The sequence below is a fragment of the Biomphalaria glabrata genome, chromosome 10, assembly GCF_947242115.1.
Source record: "Biomphalaria glabrata chromosome 10, xgBioGlab47.1, whole genome shotgun sequence".
Lineage (NCBI taxonomy): Eukaryota > Metazoa > Mollusca > Gastropoda > Planorbidae > Biomphalaria > Biomphalaria glabrata.
In genome coordinates, this window is record NC_074720.1 from 14,453,117 (window position 1) to 14,475,498 (window position 22,382).

Below are 22,382 nucleotides of genomic sequence, written 5' to 3' on the forward strand. Positions count from 1 at the left end.
ATGGCTCGGAGAAGGGCATACAAAAAGGTCCAAAAGAACCCAAACAGTCCAACTCTCAGGCAGAAATACAACAGACTCAGCCTACTAGTCAAAACGTCTGTTAACAGGGAAAAACGAGAACGTTGGACCAACACCTGTGCAAGGTTAAACCTAAGGGATAGCTCTAAGGCTTGGAGTCTTCTGAGAAATCTCGAAAATGCTGGGCGTACGAAAACAGCAACCACATTATCTTCACCGATTGGGGTAACCATTTCATCGAAAAAGAAAATTGCCACCTTGTTGAACAAATATTTTGCCAAGATCAACAAGGCTGCCAAGAAGTCCCCAATGTCCAAAGCCATTGATAAAGCTCGCAAAGCTGATGAAAAAAAAGACCGAAAGGAACCACAGACCGAAAGTGCTGAGGGAACGATGAACTCCCCATTCTCGATAGGCGAGCTTAATGCTGCCATAAGGAAATGCCAGCTTAAAAAGGCTCCCGGGCCGGATGGTATTACCCCCGAAATGCTTAAACATGAAGGGGGGAAAGGAAGGGCCGTGCTCTTGGCATTCGTAAATAGAACCTGGGCAGATGGTCATCTGCCCAGGGCCTGGAAACGTGCCACCATTATTCCTATACCAAAAAAGGGAAAAGATGCTTCCACTGCTGAGGGCTACAGGCCCATCTCACTCACATCTTGTGTGGGAAAGATGGCTGAAAAAATGGTAAATGAGCGTCTGGTTTGGTACCTTGAGAGTGCCCGTCTTATAGCTCCAGAACAGGCTGGTTTCAGGGCTGGAATGTCCGCTATAGACCAAGTCAACATCTTTGTGCAGAGCGTAGCAGATGGATTCCAAAGGACCGAAAGCACATACGCAGTCTTCATTGACTTAAAACAGGCATATGATAAAGTATGGCGGCCTGGTTTGCTTCATAAGATAAGAGCCGTGGGGGTGCGGGGACGGATATATTACTGGATTAGAGACTTCCTACAAGAGCGTACAATAAGAACAAGGATGTACGGAGAAGTCTCAGGGGAAATGACCCTCGAGCACGGCCTCCCCTAGGGCTCCGTCCTGTCATGCGCCCTTTTCACGGCCTTCATAAATGACCTACCGGTTCAGCTAAAATGCCAAAAGCTGCTATATGCTGATGATATTGTCCTTTGGAAATCCGGAAGGAGCGCATCCTCTATACAAAAAGTGCTACAGGAGGACCTCCATACGCTCTGCTCATACACACAAAAATGGAGGCTAGAAATAAACACCTCCAAGACGGTCTATTCTCTGTTCACGCTCGGGACTGGCATTCTCGGGCAACCTTTCCAGCTCTCCCTCAACGGAGTGGCTCTCAGCATGGAAAAGCTACCCAAGTACCTTGGTGTAACTTTAGATCGCAAACTAAAAATGTGTGAGCACATCCAGGATGTTGTAAGAAAGGCCTCAGGGAAACTTTGCATTGTGCGGAAGCTGGCATCCACGAAGTGGGGAGCCCGAGCAGACATGCTCCGATCCCTGTATTTAGGAGCAGTCTGTCAAAAGCGTGGGCGTGTAAGATGTGAGATTGTGTGTGTGTTTGTTTATTTTATTAGTTGGTGTGTGAATTGTTTTTATCACGGGATTTTCAAGGGGGGACAATTAGGTTTCTAGCGGTCAGTCTAGCAGTTGGAGAGCTGACCTGGTCTGAGTAGGGTGCTGGTGTTTTGTGTATTTCATAAGAGTGATATAATTGTGTGCCTTATTAAGTATTAAAGTATTATCGATATTCATGAATATAAGGAGTTAGAGTTGATGTATACTAAGTGTTCGTATTTGAGTTAAGCCAGTATTGACAAGTGTAATTGAGAATCATACCCTAGATTATCGAGCCATATGTAAGTGTAGTAAAGAACTCACCCGAGTTCCCTTACAGTTGGGGGCTCTTGTGAAAGAAAACCAGGACCTCTCGTCGCAGAAATTGTATAAGTATAGCAGTTATAAATTGTTATTGATGTACTTAAACTTCAAATATTGTTCTTCATGTTATATTGTTGTTAACTTGACACTCATTCTATTTTAAAACATTTTCCTCATGTAATTGATGTTCTTAAACTTACAAATATTGTTCTACATGTTATATTGTTGTTAATTTGACACTCATTCTATTTTAAAACATTTTTCCTCATGTGTTATGCCCCTTGATTTGGCCTGAGGAACGGCGGTGGTTTGAAGTACCAGTACAGAGAGGACAGCGACAGCCCGAAGTTGCATCACGAGGACAGGTTGGATCACGTGCAGGGAGTGGAAGTTAAGTGATTTGTGTTACCTCTCGTGTAGCTGAACCCTCTACTCTCTAGCCTCTATTTTCTTGCTCTATTATAATTTGTTTCAATTTGACTATCATATATTTTCCTGCTTTTTTTTTTTCTGTGCTGTCATACTAGCCTCTCAATTTAAGGCTTCAGTAATTTCATTCTGATTTTATTGTTGCCAATTTAAAAAAGGCAAGAGTCTTTAAATCAACGTATTCTAACTTCCTATCTGAATCTAATAATCTGATCATTATTTCAATTTGTATTTTTCTGTCTTGATCATTTACTTGCCTAATCTATTGTATAACTAAAAATATTCTTCAAAATTAGGATTGATTTTATTTTCTTATTGTATAGTATAGAGCACTATAATTATTCTTAAGGTAGTAATTTAAGGTAAAAGAAATACTAGGACTGTTATTTTAAAATTTTCTGTAAAACTTAGTGTAGCAAACGTACTGAGTGCTGTGTATTATAAGGAATAGAAAGTAAAACATGGAAAAGGAGAGTGAGGCAGAGAAACAGAGAAGAGAAAGATCTGAGAGGGTGGAGGAAAGAGAAATGTCCAAGCTGCAACAGATGATAAGATTAAAGGAACTGGAATTGGAGGAAAAAGAGAAAGATAGACAGGAGAAAGAGAAAGAAAGACAGGAGAAAGAAAAAGAAAGACAGGAGAAAGACAAAGAAAGACAGGAGAAAGAGAAAGAAAGGGAACACGAAAGAGAAATGAAGAAACTTGACTTACTAATTGCCCAGGAAAAAAATAAAACACAATCAAGCGCGACAACCGGAGTCACGGCCCAGAGACCAAGACTGAGTAAAGGTTTCCCTGCCATGACAACCGAAGATCTACCCTGTTACCTCGACATGTTCGAGATGGCAGCTAGGAGAGACAAGGTTCTAGAAGAAGACTGGGTGGCACAGCTGCAGGAGAAAATAACACCTAAACTAAGGCAATTCCTGACACAGAGAAGATTAGTGGACTGCACTAACTACGAGAAGATAAAAAAAGAGCTCTTAGACTATGTGGGAATGACGGAGGAAGCCTGCAGGAAAAGATGGCATGAGACTGTCCCAATTGAAGATGGCCCAAGAGAATTTTTTGTGGCATTACAAAAGAACTTCCGACAATGGTGCGAGGCGGCGAAAATAGAACGAAACTTTGAACAGCTGGAGGAGTTAATATTGAAAGACTCTATACTCAGTGCCCTAAACGAGGAGGTAAGAGAAGAGATCCTAGATAAAGAACCTGAGTCGTTGGAAAAGCTAGTTGATTTGTTGGAGAACAGAAAGATAATCTTCGCCAGTAAAAGCATTTTCAAGAAATCGAGAATTTATCAGGCCAACGCAGTGAGTGACAGAAGAGATTTGAATAGGCAAAATTACCGCTACCAAACCAGCCCTAGCAGCGCAAACTACATCAGGCCAAACATTGAATACCATGAGCCCAGAAGAAATTTCGTCAGACCCCGCTATAGCAATTCTTACAACAGAGCAAGAGGGCGATGGAATAGGCCAAATTACACATTCAGCAACCAAGTTAACAACAGAAGAAACAACTATGGAAATGGAATGTACCAGAATAACCAAGGAAGGTATAGGAATGAGACTAGAAGGAACTACTCCAATCAAGCCGAATGTGCCGTGGTGCAATTGCCTGATAGACAAGGGACTTGCAATCTGATCTACTATAATCCAGAAAGTGTGGCTAACTTCATTATAAACGACAAGTCTATTGGATCACTAAACATAGAAGAAGGAAAGCTGAATGGAAGAAAGGCGTCGATCCTGAGAGATAGCGGCTGTAGCGTTATCGCCGTAAGAGAGACACTTGTCAATGAAAAAGATATTTTGCCAGAGAAATGCTCCTTGTGCTTAGCAGACGGACAAGTATTTATATACAAAACCGCAAAGGCAATGCTTGACACACCTTACCTGAAAGGAGAATTCATCGTCGTGCTATTTCCGGAGCCGGTCGCTGATGTGTTAATAGGCAATGTGAAAGGCCTGTTCGTGTCAGCCGTAGAGACTAGAGGAATGAAGGACAAAGAAAGGGAAGAAACTCAAGTAAAGACGCCAATCATAGGAACAAGTATAGAAGGGAGTCTAGAGAAGGAACAACAAGAAGATGAAACTCTGGCACCACTATGGAGAAAATGCAACCTGCAAACAACACAAGTGACTAAAGAAGCAAGTATTTTGTTTGTCAGAAAGAAGAGCTTGCTTTACAAGAGAGTTACGTCCCTTACAGAACCTCAAGTAGTTAAAGATCTTTTAGTTGTTCTTAAGTGCAGACGTAAATTAATACTGGAAAACGCCCACAGCTCACCACTGGCAGGGCATATGTCTGTAAAGAAAACAAAACTTCGTATCTACTCTGAATTTTATTGGCCAGGGGTCGACAAAGATGTAAAGCAGTTGGTAAGGTGCTGCGACCCATGTCAGAGAGCAAAAGTTCCAGGGAGAGCTGGTAAAGCAGTGCTGGGGAAGATGGACAGACAAGTTGTACCCTTTAAAAAAATCGCCATAGATCTGGTTGGACCTCTTCCTATGACAGAAAGTAAACATAGATACATCCTAACTATGATAGACACATTCTCCAGATGGCCTGAAGCTGTACCGTTGAGAAATATAGAGACAACTACTGTGATAGAAGCTTTGTATTCGGTCTGCACTAGGATTGGTTTTCCAGAGGCCATTCTCTCTGACAATGGTTCTCAATATGGTTCAGATTTATACACAGAAGTCTGCAAATTCTTCAATGTGAAGATAATCAAGTCCTCGCTATACCACCCGGCCTCGAATGGATGCGTAGAACGCCTACATGGTTCACTTAAGAGCTTATTAAGAAAGCTGTGTTCTGAACGATCTAAAGATTGGGACAAATACTTAGCCTCGGCATTATTCGCTATAAGAGAATTGCCCAACGATACAACAGGATTTGCACCCTACGAACTTGTATTTGGAAGAAAAAATTAGAGGGCCGATGGCAATTTTGAAGAAACTTATGACCAAAGAAAAAGAAGTTGACACTAATTACACTAACTTGTTTGAATATCTTGAGGAATTAAAAGAAAGACTACAAAGTACAGCTAAGATTGCATGTGATAATGAAGACATAGCGAGGCAAGAACAAAAACGACTATATGATAGAAACACTGTAAAAAAAAGTTTTGATACAGGAGAAATGGTATTAGTGTTGAAACCAAAAAAGGGAGATAAGCTCAAATTATATTGGGAAGGCCCGTACAAGATAGAAAAGAGGTTATCAGACTTAAATTACATAGTAAAGAAAGGAAACAAATCAAAGATATTTCATGTAAACAGATTAATCAAATATTACACCCCAGTTGAAGTAACAAGTAACAATGTTGCCAACAGTAGCTGTAAGAGTAACATTTTGTCTGCTGCATTTATTGGAGTCGTGGATGAATATGACCATGATGAAACAGGGCAAATCATTGATAATGAAATAGAAGAATTAAAACTACCGGAAATGATCCATGGAAATGGAGAAATAAACCAAAGGGCAATAACCATTAATAAAGACTTAAACCAAACTCAGAAAAATGAAGTTGAAAAACTCCTTGAAGACTTTGCACACGTAATATCAGATGTACCAGGAAAAGCGAAAGTGGAGCCCTTTAAAATAACTCTAACATCGGATAAGCCTGTCAATTTAAAACCTTATAATGTACCAATGGCATTGAGACAAAGGCTACAAGAAGAAATTGAGTCGATGATTAACATGAATATTATTGAAGAGAGTGAATCGCCTTATGCATCTCCTATGATCTTAATCAAAAAGAAAGATGGAACTTTGAGACCAGTTGTTGATTATAGGCAATTAAATTCCATAACAAAATTTGATGCAGAAGTCATACCAGATCAAGAAGAACTATTTATCACACTAAGGAAAGCTAAATATTTTAGTAAATTAGACCTAACAAAAGGTTACTGGCAGGTGCCATTAGAAGAGAGTAGTAAGCAGTACACAGCGTTCAAAGTACCCAATGCACACTATCAATTCAAATATCTCCCATTTGGTTTAAAAAACTGTCCTAGTTTCTTTAACAGAACAATGCGTAGAGTGCTAAAAGGTTTAGAACAAGTAGTTTGTTATTTTGATGATCTTTGTGTGTACAACACTGATTGGCAGAGTCACATGCTCTCGTTGAGACAGGTGCTTGAGAGGTTAGGAGAATTCAATCTTACTGTTAAGCCTAACAAGTTACTCATTGGGTTCCAAACTATTACATTCCTAGGCCATAAGATTGGCCAAGGCTTTCTTCAGCCTGAAAATTCTAATGTCAGTAAGATTCTGCAGCTACGGTACCCTAAAACAAAGAAGGAAACCCGATCATTATTAGGTCTGCTCAATTATTATCGCTCCTTCATTCCAAACTTTTAAAGCTTGTTGTCTCCCTTTACTGAAATTCTTAAAAAAGGGCACCCTTCTAAAGTTGCTAAGACTGTGGAGGGGGAGGTTGCATTGGAGCGTATACAAAGATACTTGACTTCTCACCCCATTTTAATGTTGCCTGATCCGGATAAATGTTTTTATCTACAGTGTGATGCTTCGGACAAGGCTGTTGCAGTTGCTGCTCTACAGTACGTGGGAAACAAATTGCATCCTGTCCGTTTCCTCAGCAGAAAATTACTCCCACGTGAATGTAAATACAGCATAATGGAGCGTGAGTTGTTAGCATTAACATGGGGAATTAAGAAGTTGGAACACTTCTTGTATTCTCGTAAGTTCATTGTTTGGACTGATCACCTGAATCTCAAGTATCTCAAGTCTGCAACCACCAATGCTCGCATTGCTAGATGGATATTATACCTTATGGACTTTGACTTTGAAATTCAGCACATTAAAGGTACAGACAACTTTTGGGCTGACCCATTGTCTAGGCTGACAGTTTGAACTCACATTATTGTCTCTGTCAGAAGCATACCTGGTATTGTAACGTTTTCAGACTGTGCACGTCTCAGCAATCCAGTATGTACGTTGAACTTTTTCAACTATGATCGTCTCGTCAGAGAAGTTACTACTATTACTACTACTACTATTATTATTATTGCTCAATTAAATTGACTGAACTGTTCATCTCTTTGTGTTTTAATTGTACTTTGCACAACACGCGTCGTCTCATCCAGTATTGAGAAGCATCGGAAGTCAAGTCTTAAGCTCTATATTCACAAATAATAAACAGTAGCCTACATTGTAACCTGACGTCACAAGAGAAGGAACTGGACAAGTGGAACAGATGAAGATTAGTTTAGTTATATTATTAGTTTTATTATTACATATGCATTATTATTGATGAACTTGTTTTGTTTGGAAATGGAAAGATAATTCATGTATTTTATTAATGTTGATGCATAGAAACAAAGTATTCATTATTTCATACTTAAACTCATGGGTGTAGTTTGTTGAATTGAAACAAATTACTTGTGTAAACATAGTAAGATGTACTGTGTATTTTTGAGTAGTATTTCTTTTAACCATGTTGTACTTCAACAATGTCATTAATAATTTTTTTTAGTGTACATAATATAGACTTAGATTTTCAGGGAAAATCTAGGGGAAGTAAGGGGGAGATGTCAAGAGCGTGGGCGTGTAAGATGTGAGATTGTGTGTGTGTTTGTTTATTTTATTAGTTGGTGTGTGAATTGTTTTTATCACGGGATTTTCAAGGGGGGACAATTAGGTTTCTAGCGGTCAGTCTAGCAGTTGGAGAGCTGACCTGGTCTGAGTAGGGTGCTGGTGTTTTGTGTATTTCATAAGAGTGATATAATTGTGTGCCTTATTAAGTATTAAAGTATTATCGATATTCATGAATATAAGGAGTTAGAGTTGATGTATACTAAGTGTTCGTATTTGAGTTAAGCCAGTATTGACAAGTGTAATTGAGAATCATACCCTAGATTATCGAGCCATATGTAAGTGGTAAAGAACTCACCCGAGTTCCCTTACACAGTCCGATAACAGATAGACTACAGCCTACCTGTGCAAATTTATGGCTCTAGGACTGCTCTTGAACAACTTGATAAAATACAGTCCCAAGCACTAAGATTTGTCTGTGGAACCTTTAGGACAAGTCCAGTGAATGCGGCTGAAATAATGGCTAATATAGCTCCACTAACCCTTAGGAGGGAAAGGTCAGTACTGACCTGCTATGAGCGGTATAAAAGGCTGGATGAATACCTCCCAGCTAGAAAACTAGTGGATGGTTGGAGATGCAGAAGACGTATCCAGATGCAGTCTTTTATGCATCATGCCACTAGACTATCTGATGAAGCTGGCCTCTCTACCAACCGACAAAACATTCAACGCTTTCATCCCCTTCCCCCTTGGTGTCGCCCAACAACCCCAGACATACGCTTGAAATTAGTAGACCCTAATGCCACTCAGCAAAGCCGTTCATCTAACGACCTTCAAATCCTAGCTCTGGAGACCATTAATACCTTCAAGCCCAGTGCTATTTTTGCATACACTGATGGATCGGCATCAATAGATTCTGGAAGAGCAGGCTATGGAGCCTACATCGACTTTCTTGGCTCTCACACAGTCAAAATCTTTGGACCATGTGGTAGTGTTTGCAGTTTTGATGCGGAGACCATGGCAGTCTGTGAAGCCTTAAAAGTCATTGACTCTCAACTCGGCGAGGGACATTTGAGGGCAACACAGATTGTTGTGGTCACTGACTCAAAATAAAATCTGTACTACATGCTTTGCAAAGCCCCGGACCATGGCCCCCCAATATCAACACTGTCATCATGGCTTCACATAACATCAAACAACGCTATGGCACCCCTGTAATAATGCAGTGGGTACCGAGTCACATAGGTGTGACTGGCAACACAATCGCAGACTCTTTGGCCCACCAGGGAGGGCAAATTCCACCCACTGATCAGGCTGTAAGCTTTCATCAAGCCCTGGCTATAATACAAAAAACAGAAATGGAAAAGTGGTTTGAGTGCTGGGACAAGTCCCAAAAAGCCCGTGGAGTCTGGGAGCGCATGAGGCGCCCTGACCGCACTTCCCCGTGGTGGAGGCTGTCCAGGCCTGAGCAAGCTATTATAGCACAGTGCAGGACAGGCCACTGTCCTGTTGGCTCATATTTCTCGCGGCTATGGCCAAATTTCGATTCACGGTGCCCTCGCTGCGGGGAAGAAGAGGAAACCGTGCCTCATATTCTGTTTGACTGCCCCAGACTTGCTGATCTCCGTCTCGACAGGTCTGAGAAACCCAAAATTCTCGACCTGTATGGCGACATTCATGCACTACGCAAGACAGCAGGGTTTCTGTCCAGGGCTTTTGCAAGAGAGGATTTGAGCCTCTCAAGCCCTCACTCTAATGGAGTTTGATGATGATGATGATGATACAGACGATGTAAGACGTGTGCGGCCCTAGTGGAAGAGAAATGTGTACGACTCGATGCAAGTTAACTAGGGTAGAGTTAACTGGAGTGGACTACTGTCGTTAAAGTCTATACAGCGAACTACAGTGGACTTGAGCCGTTACAGTCGATACAGTCGATGTAAGACGTGTACGGCTCTGATTCGATAGACTTGAGGACGACTTGGTTCAGCTTTGAGAGACCTGGAGCGACACTGGGAAGTGTGTCGTCGGTCTGTTCTGTGGAATACGACTCGGTGCAAGTTGAGAAGAGATGAATTGCAACGAAGTATAGCTAACTGTAAACTGACAGATATTGTACAGTCTTCTACGCTACATGTTACAGTAACGAATTGTTAGAGTTAATATTCATTAAAGTTATATGAAACTGAAAGTTTAGTCGTCAAGTTCTTTGCTGTGTTTTTATTTGTGTGCCAACTAATACATCTAGCCAGAAGATTCAAAAATACATAACAATAACAAGAAAAACAAAAAAATACTTTTTTTTTTTTTTTAGAAAGAAAGCTTATATTAGATGTAATAATTGTTTCAATTAGTTTGGACGTCATATAATTCAATTAGTAACAATAATAAATCTGTGGGATTAGAAATATTTTCACCAATTGTTTTTGTTGCGTGCGATTTCATGCTTTTAACGTTCTCGGTGCGCTATGATCCTATCACTTGTCTGGGCCAGTTGGAACAAAAAAAGGGGGAGGGGTTGTTGCCATGCATTTTTTTTTTATTTGCTCGACTTGATTTCGAACTCAGGGATCAAGCAAATAAAATAAAAAATAACCTATAGTAATTAACTAACTGGTCCATTTTAATTGGTTCGTGTTTTGTCAGGAATAAGAAATAACTGCAACATTTCAACTGATCCTGTTTGGGTGTGGGAGATATAACCTATAGACACCAGATAGACAGAGTGAGTTGATTTAAAGCTTTGTAAAAAAAAAAAAATATTCAAGCGAAATAATAGCAACAAAAGTTTAAAACTATAAAAACACTGCATACAAAATAGACGATTTTTCAGTTAATAGTAATAAGGCTTGTCCGAAGGTCCGAAGATTAGTGAGAAGTGCAGTATTTCCCGTGGCTGCGCAGCCCCAGATGTGACCTACATATTTTGCCATATCCAGGGCAAGCATAACCATTGTCTGACGGTGGTCGATTTAGATTTTCTTTTCGCGGTTCTGTCCTCGACAGCGGATTTTCTTTTGGTCTCAAATGTGTATCCCGCAGCCTTTGTGAGTGACCTCCAGCTGTCTCGTTCTGAGGCCGCATGGAACCAGGTGCTCTCTTCTAAGTCAGCTAAGGCAGGTTGGCGCCTAAGCTAGTCTTTAAAGCGATTCCGTGGGGCACCGTCGACCACCCTTTAGCTCACAAAAAAAAATCAAAACTTTTTTCATTTTTATTTCAGTCAGTTAGTTTGCTCTAAGCAGAATATTCAAGTAATATAAAGTGTGATTTTATTGTCAAAACTATTTTGTAAATTTGTTTGTTTCAATAGTTTTTGGCGTTATGTATTATATGAACTTTGCCTTAGGTATTTAGATGTAGGCTTTAAAAAAAATATATTGAGTCGAAATTGCTAATAAAAATTATTTAACCATTGCACTTTCGATCGTGAAATTGACTTAGTTTTTCTAGACGCAGGTTTAGTAATAACAGGTTAAATTTTCGAATGTTATCTTATCTTATATAATTCAGACGTTACTTCAAAAAAGAAGATGATTACGTCCTACGCGCATGGGCGGACTGGCTATATGGCCGGTCCCCAAATGGCCCGTATTACCACAACAATAATCTTTTTGTTTTAAATTACGTCTGTATTTTATAAGACAGGGGCCTCATTGATGTCTCTAATGCACGTATTAAATAACTGTATGCATGCAACTGTATGGATACATTTTCTAAATAAATAGAATCATTTTGAGGACAGGTAGACCTAGAATTGTGTGCCCATCGTATAATAGACAATTTATGGGCTGGATGGTATAGAAATGCCTGGGCCGATCGTGACACCCAGTCCGCCCCTGCCTACGCGTCAGGTGTAATTAGCGATAATTAGTAAGTCAGTCATCAGAACAATATAATATGTATATATATAAATAAATAAATAAATATATAGATAGATCCATAGACTATATATATATATATATATATATATATAATATATAGTCTATGATAGATCTTAGTAGTAGAGATAATGACTACTGCAGCAAATAGTGAAAAAGGGAATTAACAAAGATGTCTTGATGAAATTGGAGAGAAAAAAAAGAGTTAAATACCTTTAAAGTATATTTTTACGTCATCACTATTTGCGCACAAACGTGGTGAATTAAAAAGTTTACATCACCATTACTTGTGTACACTAACGACAACCAGGAAATAAGCGTTATAGATCTAGGATATTTAAAATTGTACAGATTTCAGGTAAATATAAGTATTTAAAAAAATATTAAAGACTAGATCTATATATTAGTTATTTTAATTAGATGTCTACATCCTAAAAATATTCATACTCATACGTATAAAATATTAATTTAATAATTAACTTGATCTAGTCAAGTCATACTTGAGTGTCTTGAGTCTTGAGTAACTTGTACTTTTTGTTTATTTATTATTTATTATTGATTGGAGTTTCAAAGTTTGGACTATTTTTTGGACTGAGACAACTGTAACTATAAATAATTAGTGTTAACTAGATCTATACATACTAACTAGAATACTAGATCTATAACACACTGAAACAGTGTTTGAGTGTAGACCCACTCAGCCCACTGTATCACTGTGACACTGTCACTCAAGTCACTGTGTTCTACCAGTAAGTTGAGTAAGTAACCAGTGTACCTGAATCAGTACAGTACACTACAGTGGAACTGCAGTAGGCCTAGATCACTATACTGATTCAGTTACACTGGTAAACTGGTTGAATTACAAGTTATAGATCTAGTAACTGATATTTACATTGAATTTTAAGTTTATTACTCCCTACTGACCCTAGCCTAGTATTATTAGTGATAAATGACAAGATCACACTATTGTAACCTTTTTGACTTATGTCAATTGATAAATCTAGATTCTAATTGTTATAAATCATCTCATTCTCTGACAATTATTCTGAAAAAAAAAAAAGTCTAGCTATGGCCCATTATTAGGGAAGTGTATTAGGGAAAACATCTGTTCCCTAGAAGCAGGTAAAAAGTTTCATTATCAAATTAATTACCAGACTCTTAAACAAATACAGATTCTTCATTAATACATCTTTATTCACAAGCCACATACAATATATATATATATATATATATATATATATATATATATATATATATATATATATATATATATATATATATATATATATATATATATATATATATATATATATATATCAACATGAATAAATGCTGTAAAAAAATAGTGCCAGTTTAATGGATAATAAAATGCATACAAAGTTATTATAAAGTGTACTATCATGGTCCCAATAAACCTCCCCTTTCTTAAAAGATCCATATGATATATATACTCCAAAGAATTATTCTAGGAATAGACCCTTCCAGCAGGTGACTAATAAAAGTTATCTAAGGTATGAGAGAAATACTCTTTACTGCCAGGAGGGTCTTTATCTAATGCAGAATGAGAGAATGAACATGCATATATATATTTGTTGTTTTCTCACAGGTTTGTTGTTGTCTTTTCAAAACTTATTTAGATAGCTTGAGAATTATAATTTGCCTTAGAAAAGTTTTTAGATCAATATTATTACAGATTGAGATAGCCACTGCATCTAAAGAAATTCAAGCAGTTACTTTGATTGTTATGCTTGTCAACTAGTGGCTGAGTATTTCCATGTCACATCATTGTTTATTTACTTTTCTCAGTGACATGAGTACTGTGACATACTGCTTTCTGACACTTATATGCAATCACTTTCTAGTATGGCCCTGTATGTTATGGACTTTGTGATTGTGTGTTTCTATGGTGATGGTGGGAAGAGGTCAGTGATTGGTTGTGAATGATGCAAGATAGGTGGCATTGTCATCATTGGTTTTAGTTAGGACAGACAACTCCAGAACGTGAGACGGGTAGAATGTGTTATTGTACTGACTTAGATTTTGTTAAAAATATTATTACTAAAGTTTTTACATTTATTTTATCTCATATAAAATAAGAGTTCTATTTAGTATTGTTCACAAAGAAGTTATTCAAGCTATGTCAGTTTTTACTAATTAAGATTTAATACGCCCACAGCGGTTTAGTTAATCTACCAGCAGTTTGGTGCTACAAGTCAAAGACCGTCCATAACACTGTGCGTAATTATTAATCTGTAGATCATTAAGTTTAAAACTATAGCAATCCTCTAAAGTGATCAAAATATGTTCTCGCTTGTAGACATTAAATTCTTTAATATTTTGTTTTAGATAGTAAGATCAAAAGGTCCTCTGACATGTATGTATATGTTCTAGCCTATGATCTATGATCTAGATGTTAAGAACTAAGTGGCAAGGCTGATGGTTGCCTATCCAGAATTTGAAATGTAATTAGATATTATCATCCACATTCTGAGAACGTTTCTTAGTCAACCCAAATCTGGTGGGGAAATACAAACTGTTGTTCATCTCACTGGCCACACATTATTTAGGTAATACTGAACCTCACCATGAATGTTAAAGGTTCTGGAAACATTTCCTAGTAGCAGGTAGCAAGAAGAACTTGAGGTCACTACCATTGCATCGCGACCCCAGTCTGGAGTCAGGCAACGTGTCCCCAGTCCACCTCTGGTAAGGTAACCTCACTTTCAACCCTGTTATCATTTAATGTAGTATTGTTGTCTGGCTTGTGTACCGTACAAGTGAGCGGTCGGCGCCTTCACCACACCTTACTTCCCCCCCCCCCCTTTTTATGTTAGCGGAAACAATGGTTTCTTCTGTTACTGACACATGACCTCTGGATGCCATCTTGTGCAGAGATGTACACACATACACAATTAAATTAACGGGCCATCCCTAGGACTGAGAGATAGGGGAGAGACTATATAGATTAGGGGGGGGGGGGGAGGGGGCTTAACGCGACAAATCTTTTTGCTATGAAATGGGCTATGTGTAAGGGGCCAGTTGGATATCTTTTTCTGGATTGAAGACAACATAATTCTTTGCCGTCTGCAATATCTAACGTCTGTTCTTCTAAAGATTTTTGTTTAGTCACTTAGTTAAAGTGTTATCGTTGTTTGATCTTTATGAACATTTACTTTGAATTTCTATTTTTAACCACTTCCTAACTTAATTGTGCCGAAGATGTGACAGATAACCAGAACTCAACGTGAGTTGCCGTCCTTCCATTTAACAGGACAAAGACAATGGTTTCTTTTGTAGAACAAAACAATCAACAACTTTCCGAGAACTCGCTCTTCTCTCCGTTCTTCATCAGTACCATTCATTGCCTTCAACATGTCTCATTTCTGAGACTTATCAAAGTGATACGGTAAATGTGAATACATTTGTAGGCGATGTCAAAGTATTATAAATTTACAAGACGAAACTATTTGGATCAATGAAAGTATTTCTTGTAGTGTTACTGCGTGATAGCATTACGCAGCATGCGTGGTTGTTTGTAACGCATGTTTAACCTCGCTGATACAGATGAACATATTGATGCCTTGTTTCGGGGCCTGTTATCTCGCTTGCCGAGGCGTCTCGCTCCTCTGACACGGCTTCTAGCACTTAATATCTTCTAAATAGTCTATACACATTAAATTTCAGGCCTCTTAAATTCCTTAAACATTATTCTCATGACATTAAACTAGGCAATGGAGAAATGAGGTGAGGCGCTGGTCCGATGTACCGCTGTTGAACTTGTATGTGGGGGAGGCACCTCCGTTATCGAGTCCCTTTACCTGTCTGTTTCATTTCTGGCCACGGTGACCTATGACCTCCAGACAGCACACACGTACGGTCATTTAAAAGCTTTTGGCACGGGTTGACTTTCACTCCCTCCCGCCACCAGGCGCATAGAGTCCCCTGATCATTGCCACCGCGCTTCATCCACCTCCTGTGAACTCCTCCCTCCTCATTTTGGACGCTATAGTTTGTAGGCACACACTCTGCCCTTCTTCCGCTTATCTCTCGCTGCTTGGAGGAGCCCTCCCCCCCCCCTTTTTTTTTTTTCGATGTCTCCGAAACCTCATAATATTGTTCTTAACGTTTGGTCAACAGTCCGGTTCGAAGAAGGGAAGACATCGCGCGCCGTTTGCTCCTCTAGCCATGATCTTCACTCTAGCAGCCTCTTGCGTCCATCTGGTCAATGCGAGTCTCTAGGATCATCTTCGCCGCTCCTTTCGTGCCCCAACATCCATCCATAGCTAAACACTCGTGCATTATGTGTTAGTGTCAATATTGGCTTCAGAAATCATGCAGCAGTTAATAGTTGAAATGTAGGCACAGCGAGAAGCAAACGTTTGAATACAAAGAGTTTGAATAATTTGCACACATTTTTAGCGGCCCCCGAAAGGGGAAAAGACGCTATTATTTTTTTGTTTAATGTGGCATGTTTGACGAAAGGATTTTGTGTATCAAGGGGGGGGGAAAAGCTTATTAACAAATCAGATCTCTATATTTCAAAACCCAGTCACTGGATGCAAACGGCATATCATTGATATCTGACTTAGCACTGAATCAAAACATAAGGCCACCACATCAAGTCGTGTCGAGGCTTCCGTTGTTTTCTATTTAGGACCTAGATCTATAACGCACTTCAAAGTTAGGTTTACCACCAGGTATTCATGTAACTGATGTGAGTGCGCATTGTGATGGAGTTTATAAAGACCTTTTTTTTTTATTATTATTAACAACTTGACGGTTTGGAAGAGTTTATTGCCTTTTATTTGCTTTGGCTTTTATTTCATGTTTAATCCTGATTTTTTGAGGCCTAGTCCGTAGTTTAGGTAGGTAGGCTACTGTTCGTGAGGTTTGCGCGCTGGACTGTCGTTCGGATTTATCGATGGTCGAGGGTTCAAATCCTGCCCGCTCCCATCCCCCGTCGTCCTGCGGGAGGTTTGGACTAGGAAGTAAACTATCTTCAACTCTGAAGGAACATCCGAAACATGTAAAACATTTTACAAACCTGCCGTCACCGTTCATTCACAATGTGTAAATAAAAGCGTGAATCAAAACAAAATGGACACTTTTGAAAGGAATTCCACCGCTTGGCGAATGGGACAGTCGCTCGCTGCTGCGGAGCCTTTCGCCCAACTCACACACTCCATGCAATGACCGCAGCCATTATAGTAGCGAGACCGATGGAATGGAAGCCGCCGTGGCCTATGTCCCTTGGACTCAACTATTTTAACTTTCGGAGATGCGCCCCGTAACTGTGTTACGGTGTCGGAAATTTCCATGGCCGCTATGTCTAAAAAAGGTCACAGCTCTTGAGCCAGCGTGTTGTAGATCAGGCATGTCAAACTCATTAAGGTGTGTGGGCCGCATCAAAACTTACCATCACCTGAAGGGCCGCAGCCAAAAATCAGTTGGAAAACATAGCCCGCTAGTTTTATGTAAATTAGAAACATCACAATAAAATACGCAAGAATTAGTGGAATACCTGTCCTTTAGTTAACTAAATTTGTAGTGCTTCTGTATTAATAAAAAATTACTATGGTTCGGCATTATTTTCGTTGTCCTGATGCTTGACATCTTTTCTGGGATACAAGTTTATTAATGTCAAGTTGAAGTTTGTTTGACACTGACACTTTCATCACTGATGAAAAATTTCGAACAGATAATCTTGAAAGGTTAGGTGTTTTGTAGCTTTCATAGTGGAAAAACAAACAATTAAAATCGTGTCCAATGTCATCCAGAAACATTGAAAATTGGCGATAATTAAAGCCACGGTCACAAAAAAAAATTGATAACGACTGAAACTGGTCTTAGTACATGTTGGAAATGTAATTACATTGTGCATAATGCTTATTGGTGAATGATGCACTGAAAATGATCAAATTTAAAATTAGCATCAGCCTAACTTATTTTTGCTAGCAGCTTTGCACCAACATTTCTAACCCACCCCAATCATGGTTGGTGGGCACCTTGCGCTATCTGTTGCAAGACTAGCTATTTTTAGCAAAGGTAAATTTTACTGCAATATCACCTCCTGAAATTTCTCAAAAACATCCTCGCTTGTTGTGGTGTTATGTATAGAACAGAGCTCAAGTAGTTCCTCATGTATCTCAAAATTCCTGTCACAAGCCCTTATGAATATAGCCAACTGAGCTACACCCGTTACATCCGTTGACTCATAGAGAACCAATAAAGTGAATTAAAAATCAGCTATTTTGTTCTTTAATTGTTCACGCAAGCTGACTGACATGCCATTTATTCTATCTGCCACAGTGTTCCTAGTTAATGCTATTTCTTTGAATGCTTTCACCTTTTTTCTGGACTTCCGCAGCTTTAACGACACACTCCTTAATAAAATCCCCTTCACTAAATGATTTGCTATAGCTTGCAATTAAGTGTGACAGAATGTAGCTGGCTTTCGCTGCAGACTCACTCTCGTTTTCAGTTTAACAACTACTATTTGTTGCCTTTTAAAACTATGTTTCAATCAAGTAGCTTGTCATTTCTCATTTTTTTGTGATGAGCGTAATGTTGTTAGACATTGTACTTTGGGCACACTAATGCAGGAATTGCATATTTAGCAGTAAATCTTATTTGATACCGATGTGTAGAAATAATTTCATTCCCATCTTTCTTGAAAGATCTATTTTTGTCCATAATTTTTCTTTTACTAACAGTTGCTGCTGTAGTTACTGATTCTTCATCAGTATAACATCCATTATTCTGGGACATTATAAATAGACAGTAAACTAGTTTGTTTAAGTCTAACATATTGATTATTTAAGGTGTGTTATTAACAAATAATAATAATTAAAAAATTATTTAAAAAAAAACAGCACTTAACTTAAAAGATAACTTACAATATAATTCGAAGTTAATTAAAAAAAAACACACAAAATACCACATCTAATTCAATTTAAAATAAATTTTCGAAAAATTATTTGTTTCCAAAAATCTGATCATTAAAGAATACTCAATAAGTTCAACGAATTTGATTGTTACTTTTTAGTTTTTTTTTGTAACCCGAAAATTAGTGTTGATTGTAAAACGCTTAATAATTTAATATTATTTGGATAATTCTAGAGATGGCCAAGCGGGCCCGCATGCAAAGTGGTCGCGGGCCGAAACACTTCACATGCCGTTATCGTTTCAACCAACCGAGGCCACTGCCGCAGCAGCTGGAAGATGTGTCATGTTCACTTGGACACAGGGTTTCAAGTTTGACCTTACCGAAGGGAAAGCATTATTTAAAAAATCAATTTGAGCCATTAAGTGACGTTGGAGAATAATGCTTGATTTATTAGGTAGAGGAGTTAGTTATTCAAAGCATGTATTTCTGGTAAGGATGGAGACCTTTTCTTATATACAGGGGGAAGTGATCCACATGTGGAGCTCATTGTGTTCAACTACCACGTGATCATTTTATCTGTGTGTGTGTGTTTAAAGTTTCATCTTGGGTAATGCTTTTGTTCGGGTTTACCTTGTTGAATGCTGCAAACGTGTTCGTAAAAGAGTCACTAAACAAACTAAACCATGACCTTAGAACATAGTGTCCCCAAACGTATAAAATGCTTTGTGCTAATCTATGGTGTCTCACCTCTTCCTTGTGTTGCTTTGTAACAGGTGCTGAGTATCGTTTGACAACATTTGCATGAACTATACTACAGGAATAGAGATCTAGGTTTTAATCAAGTAGACTTATGTTGTTGTGTATTTACAAGGATCCTATGTGGAAACAGATTTCGATGTTGTTGTTTTTTTTCCTTGCGATTTAAAGATTTTGCCAAGTTTTGAACCTATGCGCCACACTTTTGAGCGGGGCCATAGTGAAGCTCATTCGTTAAATTTAGTACAAAGCTTTTATTTTGTAATACCTTTATTCTATATGTATGTGTGTGTGTATTATATGCCTACTGCAGTGCATGTATAAATTGGTGGTCAATGATTGCTTACTTACAAGGAATGAAAGTTCATTTTTACCTACATTTTAAGCGACTTTTGCCAAGACAGACGTTCTCTGTTGGTCACCCGATCTCTGTGACTCTTGAAATTCTTCTCGGTCATTTCTGTGGAGGACATTTACCCTCTCCTCGATCTTTGCAGACGACTTCCTTGTCTCGCATGCATAGGTGGCGCTTGTGATGACGATTGTGTTCACTAGGTATGTGTGTGTGTGTGTGTCTGCCAATAGTTTGAATACTAATATATGCATAAATTGACCTCGTTTTAATAACGACTCGGCGTATTGCTACATTATATTGCTACCCGCTCCCCAATTTCTCTCACTCTCTATCTCTCTCCCTCCTCGCATTACTTTCCAATGATTCTCTTGCTTGGAGGCACGGTGGCTAAGTGGTGAAGTGCTCGGCCTCCGAACCAGGGGTCGGAAGTTCGAATCCTGGTTCGGAGGCCTGAGTCCACCCAGCTCTAATGGGTACCGGGCATTAGTTGGGGAAAAGTAAAGGCGGTTGGTCGTTGTGCTGGCCACATGACACCGTTGTTTACCCTAACCACAGAAACAGATGACTTTTACATCATCTGCCCTATAGATCGCAAGGTCTGAAAGGGAAACTTTACTTTATTCTCTTACTTGAGTAAGTAAGTTCTTCTCTACTAGGTCAGGACCAAGTTGACACATGGTTGGGGTATATAAGTAAATAATGAGGTGTTGAAGCAACAAAAGGTATGTGGGAGGGGCAGAAGCGATAATGTAAATATCTGACTAGGAAGTAGGATACTGACTAGGACGTAATGCGTATTATCCTCCGACGTCTCACATTTTTTAAAAATTGAATCACTTGAAAATAAAACAAAAAAGAAGATTTATACTTTGATTGATGTCCTAGTGGTTCTCAAACATTCTCTAGACAGTCACAGCAACTCAGACGTCTTTCGCGAAATTTCAAAAGGCAGTCGAATTACCTGAAACGTGATTCCATGTGAAAATGGACAATACTTTGTTGTCTTATTAAACTGTGTAAGTCATGACATGTTCTATTTAAAATAACTTCATATTACTTCCAAGACTCTTTTTAAATACAATGGCTCATGCAATACTTAAATATAGAATATATTCCACAAGTTGTCAATGGGAAATGGATATGAGCACTCCACTAAGTATAAAATGCCTCTTAATGGCATGCGTCTCAATAGCCTCTAACAACCAGTCCAAGGCGAGTAACTGGCGCCTGAAACAGTACGCTTCGGACAGGAGGGGCTTGTTAGCCATTGCTAGTTACCCATCTAGAGGAAGGAAAACTGAGAATTCAAACCTCTGCTGCTTGTAGCTATACCCAATCATGGGAAAGGCTTCGGGAGTCAATCCTGAGGAAAAAATCAGGAGTCGGTGACCCTTAGGCAGCTTGCACAGTTTGCCGCTCCTTTGATTACATAGTTGTGTTAAGAGGGGAAACTGGTGTGTGAGCCACTTCATTCCGACCACAGCAAATGTCCATCTCATTTCCATGAGATGACCCATAGTCGTTTCGCGACTGAAGGAAGCCATAAAAAATAAATCCTTCTCTCTCTCTCTCTCTCTCTCTCTCTCTCTCTTTCTCTCACTCTTGAACACCTCCCCTTTTTTTCCCCTGCACATTATAATGTTCTCTGACATAGACTTTTGACTTGATTTGGAACGACCTTGCACACAGGCCCGTGAAGTCTAGTATCACTTCCACTTATACGCTTTCCCTACGGCAGTGGATCAGATCTCTTGATACATAAGTCAGACAGTAAGTAATATTTTGTGCTTATAATATAGATATACATATATTTTTGTGCATGCCAATTGTATAAACTACTTTGGTGTGACTGATCTAAAGGGGCGCCTACTGCTTCCTCTATTATCTTGCTTTCCTGTTTTGTTTTCCAAAAAGAAAATACATTCCTTAGAATGAAGAAAATAATGTACATTATTCTTCAGTTTCCAAATCTTCAGAGAAACTTGTTTTCTAGAGAACGCACCTCGCATTGAAGGGTGAGATCACCATGTCCACTATCGAACAGTTCCCAAGATTCTCTGAATTCTCTTCTCTTTAATCAGCTTGCTCTCATTTCTAATCATATTTTATGACTGCCCAACGTGCTGCCAATTCATCAGCTTTCCTCGCAGAGGTTCTTGGTGAATACTGCAATGACTTCATAAGTGGATAATCTAAAAATAATAAATCTTTCTAGCAAGGTTAGGCTACAGTTCCAGTAACTCTGTCATTGACTGGAAAACATAACAAATATTAGCATATTCGTCCTATTTCACTCGCTAAAACTCTTTACTGAATAAAACCTCTATCTTACAAAACATCTTGATGTATTCATTTAATTCATTTAGTACAAACTAGTTTTTGTCTGTTCTAGGGGAAAAACTTTTCGACAAGTGGATACTTTCTGGAATGGCCCTTTAACTTCTTGTATGCTAGATTTGACTTCTGCTGACTTCAGAGCCCGTGTTTCCTCAGTAGGACTTGTCTAAAGAATAGACTCTCCTCTCACTGTCTACTGCACGACTTCTATACACTACATTACGTTACGAGGGTGGGCGGCTGGAGACAACGCGAGACGGGGGTGGGGAGAGGCTAAGCCAAATTCTACTGACAG

The 22,382-nt window shown here is 39.0% G+C and overlaps 2 protein-coding genes across 2 annotated transcripts in view; both read left to right on the top strand.

Annotated features, from left to right (window-relative positions):
• The first annotated feature begins 3,146 nt into the window (after positions 1–3,146).
• Positions 3,147–5,249, top strand: LOC129928762 (uncharacterized). The gene has a single exon (XM_056044563.1). It carries the CDS (start codon positions 3,147–3,149, stop codon positions 5,247–5,249), a length of 2,103 nt encoding a protein of 700 aa, XP_055900538.1.
• Positions 5,250–12,008: 6,759 nt separating this feature from the next.
• The window catches only part of LOC106054377 (uncharacterized), a 31,909-nt gene continuing 21,535 nt past the window's right edge, over positions 12,009–22,382 (top strand). The window contains exon 1 of the mRNA XM_056043738.1: positions 12,009–12,111. The gene's annotated coding sequence lies outside the window, so the exon portion shown is untranslated. The remainder of the gene's footprint in view (positions 12,112–22,382) is intronic.